Source organism: Salarias fasciatus, chromosome 16, assembly GCF_902148845.1.
Source record: "Salarias fasciatus chromosome 16, fSalaFa1.1, whole genome shotgun sequence".
Lineage (NCBI taxonomy): Eukaryota > Metazoa > Chordata > Actinopteri > Blenniiformes > Blenniidae > Salarias > Salarias fasciatus.
The window spans coordinates 15,147,833-15,168,889 of NC_043760.1; the positions used below are offsets into that span (position 1 = coordinate 15,147,833).

At 41.1% G+C, this 21,057-nt stretch overlaps 1 protein-coding gene across 2 annotated transcripts in view; it reads left to right on the top strand.

Moving 5' to 3' along the window:
• Nucleotides 1–14,784, top strand: part of tmem163a (transmembrane protein 163a) — a 57,656-nt gene extending 42,872 nt beyond the window's left edge. For both annotated transcript variants that reach the window (XM_030112266.1, XM_030112267.1), the window contains 6 exons: nt 2,228–2,271; nt 3,945–4,036; nt 4,835–4,931; nt 10,705–10,816; nt 13,919–14,060; nt 14,253–14,784. In XM_030112266.1, coding sequence (XP_029968126.1) covers nt 2,228–2,271; nt 3,945–4,036; nt 4,835–4,931; nt 10,705–10,816; nt 13,919–14,060; nt 14,253–14,313 — 548 coding nt within the window. In that variant the 3' untranslated portion in view covers nt 14,314–14,784. The remainder of the gene's footprint in view (nt 1–2,227; nt 2,272–3,944; nt 4,037–4,834; nt 4,932–10,704; nt 10,817–13,918; nt 14,061–14,252) is intronic.
• Nucleotides 14,785–21,057: the final 6,273 nt, after the last annotated feature.

Below are 21,057 nucleotides of genomic sequence, written 5' to 3' on the forward strand. Positions count from 1 at the left end.
CAGTTAATCAGAGTAGACAGCATCAATCTGTACATTGGCTTTTGTGTTCGTTCTACACTTCTATAGCTGTCCCGCTTTTACAGCCGAACAAGCTGATCTGCACTGACACAGATACATGATGGATAGAAAATGAAGATTAAAGCAATGTATGAGTTCATCAGTTCTGTTAGAGAGTATGTCTATATTGTGACCAATCGAGGTCTGACATTTCCGCTAGGTGTTTTTACACTGATGCTCCTCATTTTTGATCCTGGAAAACCGCCAATCGACATGATTTCTACATCACCCCGCACCATGCGTAAAGCAGCAATAAAATCTCATTATCAGGCAATACCAGACTGAGAGAGGGATTCTTCTGCTCGCGAATGCAGCAGAAAATTCAGATTACTTCTAAAACATGTTTGAAATTTACTAGAGATTCACTGGAAAGAAAAAAAAAAGAAAAGAAAACATGGTTCAGAAGTACAGTAACAGGTTTCCAAACCGTCACAGTAACACAGTGGCAGTGGCTGGTGTCTGGCTCACGCTGTCGTCCTAACCTCATCCACAAAGAGCAACACAGTTTTACAATTTGTTACTCTGCTTTGTAAGTGTTTGCACATCTCATCAGGTTACAAGCTGTTTGGAGATTAATTGTCCACGACATGTTGGCAAGAAGAAAATAATAGAGTAGTTGAGATCATTTAATCAGAGCTTCAGGGTTACAAAACTGCTAAAAGTAGCAGTTCAGATTGAGGAGCCTCCACCTGTCGGACTTCTGTGTGTCAAAGCTTCACATTCACAGCCGAATCTGGCACACGCTCCACTTGGCTCGGTTTGTGGGCGCTCCAGATGGGTTGGAAGCCTGGTTTGAAGCCCCAGAGATTTACAAACTTCGTGTGAGAGAAACGGGGAGGGAGCTTGCCTGTGAGAGAGAAAATACAGGCCAGGAAATGAAGTCGTCCTATATCCGGCGTTGAGTGGCAGAAGAAGCAAGTGAAAGGCACAAATCACCATTTCACTTCCTTCATGGATGTGTTGCTGTTTTTCAGACAGAGGTAAAATCTAAATCTTTTATCTATTTAATAGGCAACACAGAGCTACTTTATTGATCCCATCACTTTTTTGTTAATGAGTTCAACTTGAGTTTATCTGATTATTTTTAAGTCATGTGTTTCTTTAATCACAGTCTTCCGTGTAGGAGTTTTTTTTTAGTTGCTTTCAGTTTCCTGGAACCTCAGGAGTCCAAAGCGTCTTCAGGGTTGTATGAGCTGTGAAGACGTGTCCTCTTCAGATTAGAATTGTAGGTAAAAAGTCGGGGACGGTTTGAGGACTCGGGGTATAAAGAGTATCTTTTCGTTTCCGGAATAGCTGGTTTTTGAGCACTGAAATGCATTTCAGAGCCATTTCAAAGAAAATGTATATTTACCTGTCGCAGGTATTCGGTAAAGTCGTCTTTAAGGGAGGAGTATGAGAGTGACGGTGAGCAGGGACGGCAGACACCGAGGAAAAGAAGTGTTAAAGGAAAACACCCTGGGAGTCAGAGGGACGGGGGGCGATGAGGGCTGGGGTGAGATTGGGCGGAGACCGAGGAAGAAGATGAAAGCTTGATGCTTGTTGTCTGAGTTCAAATCCACTCCCACCTGAGCCTCAAATCTCCTGTTACCATGGTGATTTGACTGCAGACACTGTCCTCTGGGATTCTGTCCTGGAAACAGAGGGAGGGAAAGCAAAACGCACAAGGACAGGCGGAAGGACAAAAGCAGCACGAGGCTGCACAGCGAGGCATTCACCGCATCCCGTGTCCCATTCATGAAACCTCTGAATTCACTCTGCTCAGCACACCTGCCTGCTGGAAGTTATTCTGTCTACAGAACAATCTATTACCTCTATGCTGTGTTACGTGGATGCATACACATTTGAAGTTTGCAGCATCGTTATCTCACAATCTGAGTGCTTCTCAAGGAAAAACTGCACTCAGTCTGTCCAGTCCGGCTTCACACACACGTCCTATTAAAGTAACAGTGATTTTATATTCTCATACTGTGTGCTCGTAATGAAGCATGTTTGTTTTACTTGATAGATCGTATGAGTGTAACACTTTGCATAGTTAATGTAATTGGAAAGTCATCAGGCTGAAATGTTTTGTACTCGGTGACAGAAGAGACGACTAATGTCACCGCTCTCCCTCTCTCCCTCTCCGTCCCTCCTCCTCCCTCCCTCCCTCCCTCTCTCTCTCTCTCCACAGCTGTATCATTCATGAGACACAGCGCGTCGGCCTTCGGATTTGCCGTGAGTTGCAGCTCCCTCCATTTGCATTGATCAATTAGTCATAACTTGGGCCCTGGTGATTTATTAATGAATGCCGCTACCAAATTGTTATTGGTCCCTTTGTCTCCAAGGTAACAGGGCAGACAGGAAGGATGGGGGATGGAGCTTTAAGTCGAATGTCAACATTTCTTTGTGATTGTGGAAACGGACCTGCAGGCCCTCATGTGAAGAAAACTCCTTTATTGGTTAGATGACGCGATTTAGACTGTAATTAATTTTAAAGAATTAGACTTAATAACAGTGAGGTGAAAATGAAACTATCCACACCCAAGGCCAGTGAGGGAAAATGCGATTAACATAATCTGATTAAAATATTACAGCCTCTAATCTGCCATGCTAGATATTAGTCCATCAAAGACTGGATTTTAATTAGCAAGGGCCTGACTGGCTGTGGTCGTTTTAATAAACCAGCAAGAAAAAAAAATGAATGTAACATATAACCCAGAGGTTAGATCAGGATCATCAGCTGCTTCAGCTATGATGATGATTTGGAAACAAAATTACACCCATCAAACTATATTTCATGTTTTAGCTTGGAGGAAGATGAGATTGATACTACTAGTGAAGCAAATTCCAACTTCTTTGTTATGTAATAACTTTTATAGCAGTTGTTGCATGTTTAAGAATGCATGGTCCTTGAAATAACTTCCAACACTAGTTCAGTGTTGAACCAAAACTGCTTTTTATCAGTGATAATTAGTTTTACCGAAGGAGCACATTGACTACTGCTGAAGGCCAAGTGAAGCTCAGTTCTGATCAATATTAATATGTCTCTTAAACTGCCTGTTTCAAGGATTTAATAACCGTCTCTCCAGACTTTGCATGAGTCATATTCGTTTGTTTTTCTGTGTGATGGTGGTAAAAATTGTAATATTTCAAAACAGTGATCAATTCTCCACAAAATAAACAGACTGCTTCACGTTTAACTTCAGTTTTAGCAACTTGATTCTTCACATGTTTTGAAGAACATGTTGATGAATAAAGGTACGCACATTATATGAATTAAAGAATATGTATAAAATATCACATAGACTAATTTTCATTTGATTCATATTGACTGGCCGGTCAGTGAATCTAAGGTTTTATGTGGCATGTGAGCTGTACAGTAACGAAGCCTGTTCTCTGCTGTTGAAACAGTTGAAAACCTGAGATAATGTTCTCACAGTGTCACAAATTCCATGATGTCCTGCAAAAACACACAGCTGCTACGATTGGAAAAATGGAAAAAGAGCAGAAAATAAGGCGATCATTAAAGTGGGCTGATTCCCAAAGGCAGCAGTGGCGTACGGAGACGATGTGTGTGTTAACATTTTGATTTAGAAAGACAATGAGGCGCAGCTGTGACAAGAAGACAAAGACCAAAGTATTCAGACCAGAAGTGAATCTCACAGAAATGAGACTTGAACACCGGATCAAACGGAACATGGAAGAATGGAAACAATGTGGGAATCAGACACTGGGGAGACGAACACTGGAAAAGACACCATGAAGACACATAAAAAATAAATAAATCCATCTCTAAAACAAGGCAGCAACACAGAAATAAACACGCCACAGCATGCGATCGTTCTCAAGTGTAATCAGATTACATGTACTGTGACTTTGTGACCTCTCGGTTTCTGTCCTGGATGCAGTTTGATGCCACGTTGGACGTCATGTCGTCATTCATCGTGCTGTGGCGCTACAGCAATGCAGCGGCTGTGCACTCAGCACACAGGGAGTACATGTGAGTTCCACACGAGCCTCCGACTTTAATGTTTGATTAATGCCGAGACTGTGTGATCTGTGGTATTCTGATTACCTCTCTCGACACGCATCAAAGCCTCTCTGGGCGAAGCACGTTTTGCTATATGAATAAATCATTTTCTGCCGTGTATTATTTAGTTTATTTGTAAATGCTTCTTTTAACTTGAACCTATACTGGAGTGTGTTCACATGCATTGCATATGTATTTTTTTTTTAAATAAAAGACTTGATGGAAGCTAAGATGCAGAAAAGATTAATAAAAGTGCTGGATTACGATGTGAATTCATGAGTTTCCATACATTTTCCCAGTAATAAAAGAACTGGAAAAAGCTTTTTGTCGAGTGTTGGAAAACACCCACTGAACAAAGTTGCTGACTTGTTTCTCTCTGCTACACACAGACCTGTTAATCCGTCACTTTTCAGACTGTCTGTATCTGAGCCCGGTTAATCAATGAACTGTCAGGCTGCGCTGAGCCTTGTTGGCCTCAGAAGAAGACCTCTGCTCAGCTCAGAGGTGTCAGACATGATGAAAGACCGGACTGCCGCTCTGTTATCCACAAACACACACTCTGGCTGGCATATATACATGCACCCACTTGTTTCTTACACAAGCATTACTGTACAAGAATAAACGAGTAAACGGAGCCTTTGACTGGCAGATGTGGTTGCAGCAGTTTCACTGAAAACTCAAACCATTTGAATAGCTCCAATTAGCTTTTGGTTCTACTTGATGTAAATCCACCTTTCCAGCCAGGCTCACCTCTCTCTCTGTCTGCAGAGCGTGTGTCATCCTGGGCATCGTGTTTGTTCTCTCCTCCCTGTGCATCCTTGGAAAGTCCATCCACAACCTGGCGACCAGGATGCCTCCAGAAGTGGTGAGGAAACGCCCTCCCACACACTTCCTGTCATGACGGTCCCAGCTCTTCCAAGTTCACCTCGGCTGTTTGCATCTCTCCACCGTATAAACAGTCATGCACACGGGTGACAGTATTCGTTGGTGCACAGGCCAGACGAGAACACATGTCCTTCATGTATACATCTGTTCACGTGCATGCACATCACACTCATGCATTTGCATGAGCTGACATATGTGTGAACTTGCAATGTCGCACATGTACACTAGCAGTTCTCGTACACTCACGCACAAATCCACTGAAGGTTTTGTAGGTTTTGTATCTTTTTATAGCTTGAGGTCTTCTGATGTTGGAGGTTTTGTTTCTCTTTGCCTGATTTCTGTTCTTTTTTTTTGTTTTCTTTTTTTCAATCTTTGACAGAGACAAGCACACACGCTCGCTCTTAAAAGTGCACGTCACTTCCCCCCCACCTCTCTCTAGAGGTGTTCAGACTATAAATAAGATCCCAAAATAGTCTCGTGTTTCTGTTGCCGGGTGCAGCCCAGCCCTGCTATCATCACAGTGTTTGGGGAGCGCCCATCACAGCTTTCTTTCCAGTTATCTGCTTTTGAAACCTCCCATTTGCTTTGTAAATGATTTAACCCTCACCATCTGCACATTTCACTGACCGGAGAGGCCAGGACAAAGAGGAAGGGCAGATTTCTACACCCTAAAAATTAACAGTCGTCTCAAGTTTCTTGAATTTAAAGTCTCAGCATATCTATTCATTTAGATTAAGGTTCAAGCTGTGTCTAATGCAAAAAGTATATTTCACTGTTGGTACTTTACACCATTTTTCACAAAATCACAGTGTGTAGCATAAAGGTACCCTCTGGATTTCCCCTGTAAACAAACATCCATCCATCTTTCTCCTTCATCTTCTTCTTCCACACTAAGTTTGTGTCGGATGGATCTAATCTCACCTGATGAAAATACTGTTTGGTGAAATCAATAATTCTGAAGCGGCACATTCATATGCCGATTTCTTATTTAGCAGGATTTTGTTAGAAGTTGTACCTTCTTCTTGCTTTTAATGCAACATCACAATGAAAACCTGTTTACTAATAAGTGTTAAGATAGACTGGGCTTGTTTGCAACATGCTATTACTTGTGCTCAGTATGACTAATAAGTGTTCACCATTAACTTAATGAATTGTTAGACAACAGGTGAGTGAAGAGAGGAAAACAGTATTCAGATATAAATAGTCCCTTCAAAGGGACTGATGTTTTCCTGTTAGGAGTGGTGAGTTTATTTTCAGTGTTGGAAGCTGAACTGTCGTGTGTGTGTGTGTGTGTGTGTGTGTGTGTGTGTGTGTGTGTGTGTGTGTGTGTGTGTGTGTGTGTGTGTGTGTGTGGACTTCGCAAAGAATTATAACAGCATATTTAAAGGGATCAGACTGACCGCAGATCCAAAGCCAGGGCGAAGGCATCCGTGGAGAAGCAGGTGTAAGGAAGACAGCTATTCGGCGGACTGTATTTGATGCTCCGGTGGTATTATGTTAATAGAAACTGTGGGTGTGAGGTCTCAGAGGAGCTTTCTGACACCAGCAACAGCCCATTACCCGCTGCCTGTCTCCCTGACAGCCTGATTCTTTATCTCACCATCGCCTTCGTACTCTACCCCAGTATGAAATATTTCTAAATAAAGACTGTACGAGCTTATGTGGAAATAACCATACTGTATGATTATTCAACATTTTAGTAGAATATATAAATAATCTCCCTTGCACTAATTGCTTGATTTAAAATTTCAAAACTCTCATAAGGAGGTTTTTTTTTTTTTCCTGTCGATTTCAGCTGCTGTAACCACTGCAGCCTTTCATAGTTGTAGCTCAGTTGCTGGATGTAATCATCCACTGATCGCAGGGTCATTGCTCCATCTCCGCTTGGCGAAAGTGTGGACGAATTATTGGAAAAGACGCCTGAACCTCCAACATATGTGAGCGCTTCAGTGTCTTCAGTCTGGGTGTGTGAATATGACTGAAATTGCTTGGAGACCACTGAGGTGAAAATGAGATTCATATGTGAACTCCAAGAATAAAGCAGGCAGAGATGGACAGATTTATGAGTAATACATTTGTCCTCTAGGCATGTTTGAAGCTGTGTCAAGATTCCTTATTTTTTTAAGTGGGTTACACTGTTGACTTTGATATCGGAGGGTTGTAAGTTCAGTCCCTGGTCAGGAAAGAAGGAATAAACCAGGTGGGCCCTTGGGCAAGGCTTGAAGGAGATACTGCACCCTTAAAAGCTGAAGCGTTGTGAGTGCTCTGACCCCATCCATCATGTGAGCTTCACCATTTGAGCCATTTCAGAGTGGCTGAAATCCTGAATCTTACCCATGTTGTGGCTCCTGACTCATAAACTCAGAACATGTTCACTTGATTCCTCACCAGAGGTCGTTATGAAAGTATATCCAGTGTATTGTACTTTTTTACAATACTGTTTTCATCTTGTTGTATCTGGTCAGTGTTTATGTAAATTGTGCACTTGGCCAGGATTGATCCTGTTTGAGCAGGTGTGTCAAACATAAGGCCTGTGGGCCAAAACCAGCCCCTAAGGGTCATATTTTCAACTTGACTTTGTAAAAACATGCATACTGCGGCAGCTATAGGACAAGTTATTTTAGACATTTCACTATATTTTGCACCAAAAGTTCTCATTAAAATTGGAGTCATGTTGAGATTGTCCTAATTTTTCATTGTAATTATTTGGCTTTGTGAACATACACACATACATTTTCATCACATATACTCTGTGCTATAACAGAGAAAAACTTTAAAGTTACAAATAGTAATTTAAATGTCACTATTTTACCAGCCCAGCCCATTCAGGATGAAATTGGGCCCTGAACTAAAATGTGTTTGACACCCCTGCACTTGAGTAACCACCAAAGTAAGAATGACCAAATGATGTAATAATTTCAGATATTTTTTTAAATGTAATAATGCTGATAATAAAATATTTGCTGACAGTGTTAATTATTATAATGCAACCATAAATGACAGTATATGTAGTATGTATTCTCAGTGAATGAAATGACCATTCTATCTGCTATATTTATTTTATATATGCACCTATACTGTATATACCTATATTGATTTCCAAAAACTGCAAAAATCTACTGCAATTATTACATTTTCATAGTTTTTTATTATTTTCATTATTATTGTGTTAACAGAAATATTACATTACAACATTATTGCCTTCATTAGAATCAAAAAAGCCCAAAATATTCCATTATTAGTAGTTCCACCCCATTGCTTTAAAATCATGTATTGGAGAACTACCTACCGAGTAGATGCGTGCGTCTTTTGCTCGACGTTGTTCTGCACAGTGAAGCTCGTCTGCTACTTCTGCTGTAGGAACAGGAAGAAACACCCTTTGTGAGCGGAGGTAGACTCTAACAAAAGATTGTGTCCAACTGTCACAGTGTGTGTTGAATTGATTTGAATGTTTTCCTGGAATTCAGCGATCGTCTTCGCAACAGGTGACAGCCAGCTGGGCTCGGTGCTTTGTGATGTTTTGACATGATTTCCCAGAAATAACAATGGGACATTTAGAAGAAACAGTGAGCAGACAACCTCAAGGATAACATCAGATTCGGTACAGCTCCTCCTACTCTGCCCCAAATCCAGAAGCAAAATGGCTTTAGAGACAAAGGAGTGTTTGTATCTGTTGCCCTTTACATGAGGAAGTCTGAGCCGAAAGCCAGAAGGCAAAAAAACTAGAACTCAGCGTGTCGGAAAAGACATGGGCCTTCCTGATTAGTTACCTGCTGTAGAAACCCATTAGTGTGAACTCCCACATAGTACTAACTACTGCTCTGATTAATTATCACTAATCACCGATCTGACGCCGTATTTTAATCTTAAACTCCGTCGCTGGCTCCTTTCCCAGGTCTGTAGGTTCCAGGAGGACAGAGAGATCTCATCCTCATCTCGCTTATAGAGGTTCCCTCATTCATCATGTTATATCACTGTGTGTCTGACTCTCATTGGTTCCTTCGCTCTCATTTCCACATGACAGACAAAGGCCTGATCTCTCACCTACAAGCTCTCATGTAGTCTGTCTGTCTTCATTACCTCGTTTGTTTGCACTGCTTCATCTTTTTTTTCTGGATCTTTTTTTCCTGGTGCAACACCATGTCTGAGTTTTATTTTGGCAGCCGCACACTCCAGTCTTCATCAAACAGCAGTCAGAGGTGATTTATTGTACGAGAAGCGATCTGTTTATGTGCACAGTGTGTGTCTGCAGGACAGCGTACCCTGTGAGGAGGCTGGAAATATAAAGTGAAAGGAGATGAGGGTGGACGATAAATCTGCAGACCGAAGATGAAGCATCTCAGTTCTATTGCCAAAACTTTGCTCCCCGGCTTCGCCTCCTCATTCACATGTAAATTGAACTGCTTGAGGAAAACAGCAGTGCAGGGAGGGGGTACTGTAAAATGCCGACACCTTGAAGCACAAATGCTGTGAAATCACGGAGAGTGGACAGAGGTTGCAGAAAAATCGTGAATCCTGATTCGTGTCACGTTCTGGATCGGTGGCTGCCGTGGCAGGCCGTCTCCGTCTGCAACCTGATTAAACACAAAGAGATGAGATGGCTTTGTGCTGGGTGCAGAGGCTGCGCAGCACACAGACATGCATGTAAATGAATACAGGATACACACACTTATTAGTGAGAATTAAAAAAAAAAACATGCATGTTAGTTTTTGTAAGGAACCTTTAGTGTACAGTAGTGATCAATCAAATGCATACATGCCCCGAAAGACTGGTGATGTGTTCAGGGTGTATCCTGCCCTCACCCATAGAAAGCTGCGATTGGTTCAAACATCATGCCACCATGAACCAGATAAAGTGTTTTAGGGGATGGATGGATGGATGGATGGATGGATGGATGGATGGATGGATACCAGATGAGATCAGCGTGATTGGTACAAACATGAATAACTTATTGAAATAGCTTTTAGCCTCAGTTACTTCCTTCAAGGTGCTGAAATTCACTAGAAAGAAGAAAGGACAAAGGTATGGATGATATTTTTCAGCATTTTAGTCTGACACATCAGCAGAAAAAAGACACTGGTGCAGTTTTACAAGGGCGGCCTTACAAGAAGGTCAGATCAAGACATGCAGCAGGCAGCATCGCTGCACAGGAGCGCCTGGGACAGTCACAGGCGGGACGTGTGTCTTTGCTTGTCTTATTCTGTTAACGCAGTTTGAAAAAGATGCTTGTTAAACATTACAAGAAATGCCAGTTTTTGATCAACCCACACTGTCCTGTGAGTGGGTTTTACAGTTTTAATGCTGTTCTCATATGGAATTGATAGTCTGAAAGTCTGGTCAAGAAATTCAGTGTCTGACAATAGAAAAAGAGCCGTGTTTGTTGGGTTGTTTGCTTACTCCAGTGTGTTCTCTGTCCCACTTTCTCTCTTTCCTCCACCCATCTCGTTGTGTCTGCTGTGGGCCAATTAAATGTGAACGTTTGATGCTCTGGGGTCAACTGTTTGTTTTCGCTGAGTCTGTCTGGGACTTAAGTTGAAAAAAACCTAAGGCTCACTTCACTTAAAAGAGTCACCTCTATGACCTTGGGTTGATGCACCAAGTCAAGCCCGCATATATTAATAATGGTTGAGCTGACGAAAGAACTGCGGGTCATTCAGTCTGCCTCTTAATGCTCCCTCACTTTAAAGCTGCACTGCAGCTCACTCTTGTTCTTGTTCCTTTCCATGTATTTCTCTCCTCTGCTCCCCTCCAGGATGACTTCCTCTACAGTGTGTCCATAGTGAGCGGGTTCACATGTGCTGTGCTCGCTGTGGCCAAGTTCATGCTGGGAAGAGTGCTGACGAGTCGGGCACTCATCACTGATGGTAGGACACGTACCCACATGCACGCGTGCACGTGCATATTAATACAGATCTGGGTCGACTTGAAGTTTACTCAACAACAATTATCTTTTGATAAAAAAAAAACCCAAAAAACAGTTTTTCTAAATTTGGAATTCAGTAAAGTAATAAATAAATCCACATTTTCCAAAAAAAACTTCTGTTTTTGTAATGTGAACCACTAGGTTTGTGAAGTAATAATTGCTAGCTATGCCAGCTCAGATGCTAAGACACAATAAAATCCATTAACATGAAAAAATTGACAATTTCAGATGTAATAAAACCAAAAATAAGAATAAATCTTATTAGACTGTTTGTTACAGCATGTCGAAACAATCAAACCAACAACTTTGTACTTCAAAGCAAATGCCAACAATGTCACAGTTCTGCCTCGGACTTTGAAAAACACACCCTAACTTCAGTGTTCGATACAGATATTGTGTGAGGCGTGAATAGTTGTTCCCCTCCTCGTATGACGGCACATCTTCTGTCGCATGGCCTCAAACCCTCTGGCGTCGGCTGCCCATACGGTTGTGTTTACTCTGTCCCATAAAGGAACGTTAGTTCTATTGATCTGATCAATGGTCAGTGTTACTAATCATCAACTACCATCTGCCAGACAGCGAGTTCCACGTATGACCCCCTTAGTTTGAATCGAGAAATGTGAAATTCCTCGTACTGACATGCTGAAAGATTTGCTGCAATCTCACAACACATTCAGAAGTGAAGGAAGTCAGTTGTTACATTGCTGAAAACTCACATGTGGTCACAGGCAGTGTCCTCCAGCTGTGACTACTGTTGTCTGTGGTTTCCCGCAGAGGGTCAAAAGAACGATTGACGTTTACACAAGGGGCCCACTCTTCAGCTTTTCTCTGAAAAACTCGCAAAGCAGCAGGCTGACACTGAATGTGTCTGTAAAAAAATAACAATTAACACGGATCACAACGAGAAAGAAGAGGTCATCCTGATACTTTTAAATAATTCCTCATTGATATCATAGGTTAAATAAATTTAGCTTTATACTGTTTCAATCAGTGTGCTGTAGGAATTAATGAAATTACAACAGGACAAGTTAAGATGTAAATTTAGAAGTATGTTGAAATAACTTAACTATGCAGAAAGTCGGGATTTAGTCTGAAAACATGTCCAAAGAAATTAATTCCAAATACTTTACACTCAAATTATAACAACAATAAAAACATATTTATATCTTACAGAGAGAGTAGTTCACCCAAATGAATTCAAGAATGCTGAAGAACAGTAGGTTGTGACCTACTGCTCATTGACGCGCATGGTTGAATTAATGTCCTACACACACACACACACACACACACACACACACACACACACACACACACACACACACGCGCGCGTCCTTAGGTCTCGGAACGCACGGGGCATCAATCCAATAAACCTGAGGTTGCTGTTCTCTGAGCTTGGATTTATTTCCCACAAGACTATACACTTACTGCAAGCAAGACAATAACCCAGTGTGCTGCTTTCCAGCTTCCACAGTTCAGTTTAGAGAAATGTAATTTTACACACACACACTCACACACACACACACACACACACACACACACACACACACACACACACACACACACACACACACACACACACACACAGTAGTATTTTTTTTTTTTAGTTTGCAGCCATTTTTATCTGAGTTTAAATAGCATGCTTCTAAAATCTGCTCCTTAAATGCTAAAAGTCAGCTTGAATTATTAATTCCTAACTTTATAAATGCTTTGCTCTCTTGAGAAGCTCCTATCAGAAAGCTGAATAATAGTGAAAGCAGGAGTATCTGCAGAGCTGGACGCCTGCTGGCTTTGCTGTGATGACAGAACCTCACTGTGTCGATATTGCAGCTTTTTACACTCGGAGTTTTGTGCAAACTGAACACATGAGTTATATTGTTTTAACGAGTTGGCTTTAGAAATGCCTGAAGGTGAACCAGTGTCCTTTCAGACTGTGTGGATGTCTGTTTTCACCCTTCTTTTTTAAATCGTTGTGAAGTGAAATGCAGCTGTAGCTTCATATTTACCCACAGGGATTGGAAGTGGCATCAACATTCTTATCAAGAGGTGAAAATTCTTTATTTAGTTTCTGCATTTATTTTGTGCATTTACTCAAGAAGTGGTGCCAACTGTTCAGTCCTGTGAATGATAAATAAAGAAGTTATAAAGTCCAGCTTTATGTTTCTCCTGCTTCCAAGACTTAGTTACGTCAGATTGAGATGCCAAAACTTTTGTAGGTTTTTGCAAGTCCTGAGAACTTGTACCTGTGCTCATGTGAAGAGTAAACCAGAGCAGCAGCTTTACCGTGGAGGAGACAAGCTGCTTCATTCGACTGTCCTTCCAGGTCCAGGATGACTAGATGAAGCTTGGAGGACCAGGCTGCATCACTAACGGCTTGGATCAGTCTTGTTTATAGGCCAATAAAGGCTTGCAGAAGCAGAAGCAATTGTCAAAGAATCGATTTATGCAGCTTTTTGCTCTTCTTCTTTATTGGATGGGGTTGTTGTTCAGGGCTGTCATCGCTGATTAAAAGACATCATTTCTAGTTGTGAGGAATGGTAGGAGATGTTTAGAAAGAGAACAAAGCTCTCGAGCTCATGGAAAAGCAATTCTTTGAAAGGTGCTGGATACACTGAACAGGCCAGAAACTGGTTCACAAAAAAAGGTATTGTACAGTTAAAGTAGTTTAAATATCTTTCTCCCTTTTTTGTCTTTTTCCTCTATGAGCGTTTCTCTGACTCTGCTCTCAATTCGTCGTCTTCCCCCACCCACCGCCCCATCTGTCTGTGACCTTGAGACTCAGTGTTTTTCAATAATGATGCATTTTATGTGTCACACTTCTCCCTCCCCAAAGATGTAGCAATCTAACAGTGACAGCTACCCGGAGCCATCTGTATCCGTCCAGCTCGCCGTGCACTCCCATCTGAAACCGTCATAGATTCACTTCAGCTGTGGTGTTGAACACATCTTCAACTCCACATAGGAGAGCTGATGTTCTTAATGAAGGGGTTTTTAAGCTCAGAAATGGTGGTTTTTGTGGTTACTGACGTCGACCGTGTGTTTTCAGGGTTTAACTCCTTGGTCGGAGCTATCATGGGATTTTCCATTCTGATGAGCGCCGAGGTCTTCAAGCAGCATCCTGACGTCTGGTTCCTGGACGGCACCATCGGAGTACTAATTGGACTCATCATTTTGGCGTACGGAGCCAAGTAAGAGCTCAACCTCCTGTACTTTCTGTCATGGAAATGTTCCTTCTTCCTTGTTTGCTTTATTCACCTCACCCTGGATTTATATGTAAGAATATAGAAGAAGAATGAGGAAGACAACCAGCCACCCTGTTGAGCTGTTATTTTAGCAACTTTGCATAATTTACAATACAACCTTGTTTGCGCCCCCCGCAGGCTCCTGAAGGACATGGTGCCTCGCGTCAGACAGACGAGAAACTACGAGCGCTTTGAGTGAGAGAGGCCTGGCGAGCAGGTTTCCACACACACACGCATACACCCACACACCCGGGTGTCTCCCGACCCTCTTCCCCTCTTTTCACCCATCGACATCCAAATCCATGTTTCACTTCCACATCCACGCGGACTGTAACACCCTCATGCCCCCCCCATACGTACAAATATGTGAATATATATACATACATATATACACATATGCTGTATATATATAAAGTGTACATAGTGCTTTCATACATGCATCGGAGAGACTCGCAGAGAAAAAGGACATGACTGAAGATCATCTCCTGGAAAGAAAGCACTTCAAAGATTTACTTACATTTCTCCTCTCCTTCACTTTTAGTCCATCCATGCACCCGTTTTGAAAGTGTACACTCGGAATAGGCGCAAGAAAAGATGTAAAACCCGTAAAATGCTTAATATGTGTCTATTGAAGCTATACAAGCACATCCTGGTGGAAATGTTAACGCCTCTCGCACTGTCACAGTTCGTTTTTTTTTTTTTATCTGTATTATTGCGAAATATAGGGTTTGTGTCTTAATCCAGACTGAGCAAAGGATTTCTGCCTAATTTATTTAGCTATTTTGTTTTTAACGATTACGTCTACTTGATGAAAAGCACTGGTGTTTCTTTTACCGGAAAACACAGCTGAGGAGTTCCTCCGATGGGCTCACCAGCCTCCTCAGATCAGTGCAGTCTCTCTACCTCAGAGAGAGGGGGCAGGAAGCAGAGAGAGTAGGAACTAATGCAGGAGCTGTGCTGAGTCAGCAAACAAACGCTGCTCCTCCTGTAAAGCGCCGGCCGCTCAGTGACAAAGTTATCGTAGAAATGAAGCTGGCAGGGGACACGCACGACAAGCGTTTGCTTTTTGACATTCACAACGGCTATAAAGACGATTGGAAGTTTTTGGGGTTTTTTTTTTTTTTTTTTTACTGCTTTGTTTCTGCATCACACTGCATAACCCTGCTGAAGAGCATGGGATGAGTCCAAGCACAAATCAGCAAACCTCTTCATGCACTGATGTGTTTAGCTCTCACTGTAGCACAAAGCCCCTTTTTAACTCAATGAGCAATCAAAAAGCTAAGACATAATTTCAGGGTATGTAACTCGGTTTGCATATGTGTAACTGAGACATGCTGCACATGACCTTCGTCTGTCAGTAAGGAAACATTTTTAGTCTTTTACTTGAAACTGGGGATATTTTACCAAGCAATATCTAACAGCTCAAGAATATTAAAGTTTTCAGATTGGCATCCCGTTTGCTCCAGTCACATTATTTTATGCTTTCTTTTGGGAATGTTGCACTGAATCCAGCTGGGATATTTATTATTTTTGTTCATATTATTTTTGGTTTCTTCTTTATTTATCATTTTGACTGCAGTGATGCGGGAAATATGAATCTCAAGATGTACCTAAGCACAAAGGTGAAGCAGCCAGTGGGAGCAATCCGAAACAGAGACCGAGCCTTTTCTGTGTCCTGGTTGTTGCTCATTTTGCATGTTTGCATTGCGGCGGTTCGTTCATTTATTACATGCAGTCGACAGAATGTAAATACCGAAGCACACAGCCTGTACATATGTGTATGACACTGTTTGGTTGCATCCGTAACAAAAGTCCCCAGTAGACATAGAGCTCAGCGACTGAACTGGGAGTAGAGACAGCGTCGTAGTCGAAGTGCAGACCGATCCGTGTTGCGTATAGTTACAAAATGTTTCCTCTGTAGTGTGCATATACTGTAAATTGTTGTTTTACAATATTACTATAGATTACTGGTGAAATGAAATGACAAGTCTTACTGTAAGTCTTTGCACTGTGAGTGAACATTAGTGACTGGATGGTGGGGTGATCGGACAGCGCTGTCCAAAGCTCAGACTTATGCCTAAAACAGCTCTGACTCGCTATGGAACGGGAGTTCAAGCTGATCCGTCAACACAAACCCACATTGTTGCTGAACCTGAGATTCTGTAGATTCATGAAATGCAATTTTACTCAGTGTTTTATACAAATTGATTTTGATAACTTAGTTACAGATGTGATATAAAGAGAATCGTTTCTTTTAATCTTCCTAAAGAGGTTATCATGAAGAAGCAGAGACGGAAAGAAATCAAGGGTAAAATTAACTAGATATTCAAGGTTGTTGTGCTGCATCGATTGATTAATAGTATTATAAATGGAATAACGACAACGTGATGTTAAATGAGAAACAGGTGCAAATACGGCTGTCTGGTATCTACAAACACCATCCACCAAGCTTTTTAATGTCCATTAAACAACATAAAGGTGCATTAACGCACAACTGACATTAGGAACTCCAGCGTTCTACCAAAAAGGATTTAATAAATGGAAGACATATGTTGAGTTCATGGAGAACTGGTAACTGGGAAAACTTTGATTCCTCTGATCTGAATCCTATAAATCTCTGAACTTACCATTTGGAAAGTGACAAATTTTGATTAGTTCAAGAAGTTAATTTGACCTCACTGAAGACATATTTTCCTCTCCATTAGAAACACTTTTTCCGAACTATTCGCTCTGTGATAAGCTAGACTTATGGACTTTATTGGCCTGATGTATTTAGTTTGTCAGCTACAAAAGAAGCTGTATTTCTGAAGATGTGTAAAAGTGAAGTTGTTAAATCCCCCCCAGGCAAACGGCACACTATAAACAGATACTGTGTTATGCTTTCTATAGATGCTCCATTCACTGAGCTCACCTGTGACTGAACACATGCCTTTGTGTCTCCTTTCCAAACTGTGCGTGTGGATTCATAATGCATGTGAGCCATCTAGCGGTCAGTAGTGGCACTACAACAGTGGCACATAATATTCAGCTGTCTGCACATGGAAGAATAAACTGTAAATGTATCCACCTCCAAAGCTTTGGGCAGCGACTGTGGAGACGCCTACATCCAGTCCGCACTGTACAGCTCCGAGTCGACATACTGGACCAAGTGCAGAATTATGGGTATTTTCTTTAGTTGCTCTGTGTGAAGAATGTGGATTATAGCTCTAAAGTGAAGGTGCGAATCTGCTCGCACCGCTTCAACTCACCAACAGCACACTGATATGTAATGTTTCCCCCTCTTTGATGCATAGAAGACAATCTACGACTTTTACTCGCAAAGCACAGTGTTTACATGCTGAAACCACTGCATAAAACACACGGGGTCGTTTGAATTACTCAGTCTTAGTAATCTTCCGCTTTGCCGTCGCTCCGTTGCACCGAGAGTGAATTGTTTTGCCAGTTTGATCTTGGCGACAGACGCCTTGCTACCTCTCTTCTTTGCACTGTTTTATTTCCACGCGGTTTCTCTCACGCACATCGACGCCACAGAGGTCAGAGGCCATGACTCATTTTATGGGTGATCTTTGAAGGTGTTGCACTCGCTGCTGCTGCCGCTCACCGAGCAACTGCAACAAACCGAGTGCCAGAAAGAGAAAAAAAGAGAAAAATAATAACGCCGCAATCCCATAAACACCTCAGTTGCGGTTGCATTTTTTCCTTCACCTGAAATGTGATGTTTTATTTCTCTCTTTTTGCTCCATCCGTCTGTAAATTGTACAAAGATTTGTAAACATGTAATCCCCGTGTACATGACATGTTATACCATTATATCACTGAAACAGCTCAGAACTGTGCTTAATTCTGTAGCTTGATAAACTGTGCCAAATCATGGAGACCATCCGCCATCCTCTCTCCGCCATTCAGGTGTGCCTGTCATTGTGAATGGACGCGCCATTAGCGAAAAGAAATCCATTCATTCCACAGAATTTCTTCTAAATTATGATAGCAATACTAACCACTTCTCTGTTGCTTTAGGCTTTGCATGGGCTTGTAAACCCCTCCCCTACAGTTTGAGTGGTTACAGATCGCACACACGTACAAAAACAGTGGTGGGAATACGTAAGTGACTTTACAGTGAATCTGACTGTAACAGCAGTATTGTTTGTCTCTGTTTGTACATTAATGATATCAGTGGTATTACAGATGATGTAAACGCCATTTATTTATGTAAAAGAACAATGAGGTATCTCTGTCAGAGAAAGAAGTTTTATTGATTAATAAAGTTTTATCCTGCTTAATCATCAGCAGTGTTGACGCATGGTCTTTTTTTTTTTTTTAATTCACAGTTTCTGTGAGTGTGAGGACTGTCTACCTTTAAATGAAATTGAGTTGACAGGTTTAAGAATGAGAAATCTCTGAATTATGTGATGGTTGTCATCATTAAATAAGTGAAAATGTAATTTCACCTCAGTTTGAGATGTACTTGTTCTTGAAAATCCTTCATTATTACGGTGCAGACATCTGTTATGCTCAAGCACAAAATATGTCAAATTGACCCCAAATAAACTCTTGTACTTCCCAGTTGGACTCGTCACATGTTCGACCATCTGTAAGACAAACTTTTAAAGTTTTTAAAGTTAATAAACAGCAAAGGCATCGTTACGAATAATTTATTTCAACTTAAAAAAAAAATCAGATTAACTCTTCACTTTTTCTTACTTTCTTGGATTAAATTTCACACCTCGTATCAACATTACATCAGTTTTTAGCCATCCTCCCCTTTTTTCCAAGTCAGTCTTTGTATTTGCGTTACGTGTTAGTAGCAGTAGACAGACAGGACGTATGGTGTCATTAAAAGTTATGTCTGGAGCTTAATCCTTCACTCAGTTACATATAAAAATGTGAAGATGGGGAGAATTCATGCCCGAAGGCTGCGGCTGACAAGCCCTGTTATGACGGCAAAGCTGAAGCCAAATTCATAGTGAACACGGTGAAAGCAACGGATCATGGAAAGACCGAGAAATTACAACAAATGTATATAGAAAATAATGTACCGGTAATAGAGGATCTGCAGTGTTTTCCAGCAATGAAAAGGCAGATGATTGTGTCGAAATGGCAATAAAACGTCCATAACTGGTGTGGAAATGTTGAGTTTCTTACGACTGAACAGACTCATGTTCACATCCACAGACAATTTGAAAATTCCCAAACAAAACAACTTATCTTATCAAAACAGCACATTGTTACACTTTTCAAGAGAAAAAGAAAACTTGAAAACTGAAAACATGTTTATCCTTTGAAATGAGGATAACAGAACTTATAAACCTGCAGAAACATCCAAGTTTGCATTTATGGAGTGTCATTGCTACAAAACTAGATATATTATTACATTTTAAGCTGTTTTACTTTTTTATTGATCTTCGTTTGGTCGTATTTCACATTTTTGTGCAATTTTAGGAGTTTCAAGCAATATAACAAATATAATCTCTATTTTTTTAAACTTTTTGAACTTTTTTATTTTTTTAGTCATTTCTGAAAAATGCAGCTAACTTGACTCTTTTTAACTTTTTTATGGAACTGGTCTTAAATGTTTGAATAAAGTAATATTTGAGTAACAGTTTTCAGAGCCAAAGAGAAAAGGCTAAAGGTCAACTCTCACCTTGACTCTATACCACTTAAGATACCAATCCTAGCCAGAAATCTGGGTTTAATTATGGACTCAAATCTGATATTCAGCAGAATCAGCGTGTTGAGATACTGGCTGGGGCCTTTCTATGTGTACTTTGCATGTTCTCTCCTGGTACTCCGGCTTCCTTCCACAGTCCAAAAACATGCATATCAGGTTATTGACGACCCTAAATTGCCCCCAGGTGTGAATGTGAGAGGAGTCCATCCCATATGAAGCTGGGATTGGGTCCAGCTGCCTGTGAACCTGAAAAGAACAAGCGGCTAGGAAATGAATGAATGAATGGATTCACACACTGGATGGAGAAAGGACTAAGCAAAATAAAAGATTTGTATGATTAAGGTACTTTAATGCCATCGCATCATTAAAAGGTAATTATGGCTGCAACCCATTTATTTCACCTGGCACATAAATCCACGGTTCACATCAAGCTGGAGCCGGAAAGCTCACCCAAACAGTTCCCTCTGCCCAGGCCAGCACCATCCCACACGCCATATTGATCATGGTGAAAACTTGCCTTCCCTCTCTGCACACTTGTGTCAATCACCTGTGTACCCCATTTATACCTTCACCCAACTTGCTCCCCCTGGTGGTGAATTAAAGAAATGAGAAATGGCTCCTACATGAGTTATTATTAGCAGATTCTAAAGAAAACACTGTCTCCTGCATGGAAAAATGATCTACAGTCAGTCCGATCAGATCAGTGTGGAGGATTGGGAGGAGACTTGCCTTTTGGCCCAAACTCAAACTATGAATACAAAGTGTCATCTTTAACATTATGAACGTTTGCTTAGGACTCATATCACACCTGCTAAACTGCACCGCTCTAATCCAAATTTTGACTACTGTATCAGCTGTACGGAAGGAGTTGGCACCCTGCTGCGTGTGGAGCTGTCAAAAAACAGCAGATATTCTGGAAAGAGGTTCTCGACTTAAATCTCTACGTTTACAAAAATCAACGGTCCAGCTGAAGCTAAAATGTGTTTGTTGCATATACCCTGAGGATTTTGACAAGATGTAGTCTTCTTTCCTAATAAACAGCCTGAATGTGCAAATTCACAGAACTGGACAAGGACTGTTGCAACTATCTTAAAAAGATGAACTTTTTTTAGTTCCATGATGAGAGTATTGTTTGTTTGTTTGTGCATTTATTTCACAATTTTATAAGCATTACAAAATTATATTGTATAGTAGAAATACGATGAAGAGGGTGACCACATTTTTTTCATTGATTGATGTGTCTGTGTGCATGTTATTGTGCAATAAAATGTATGT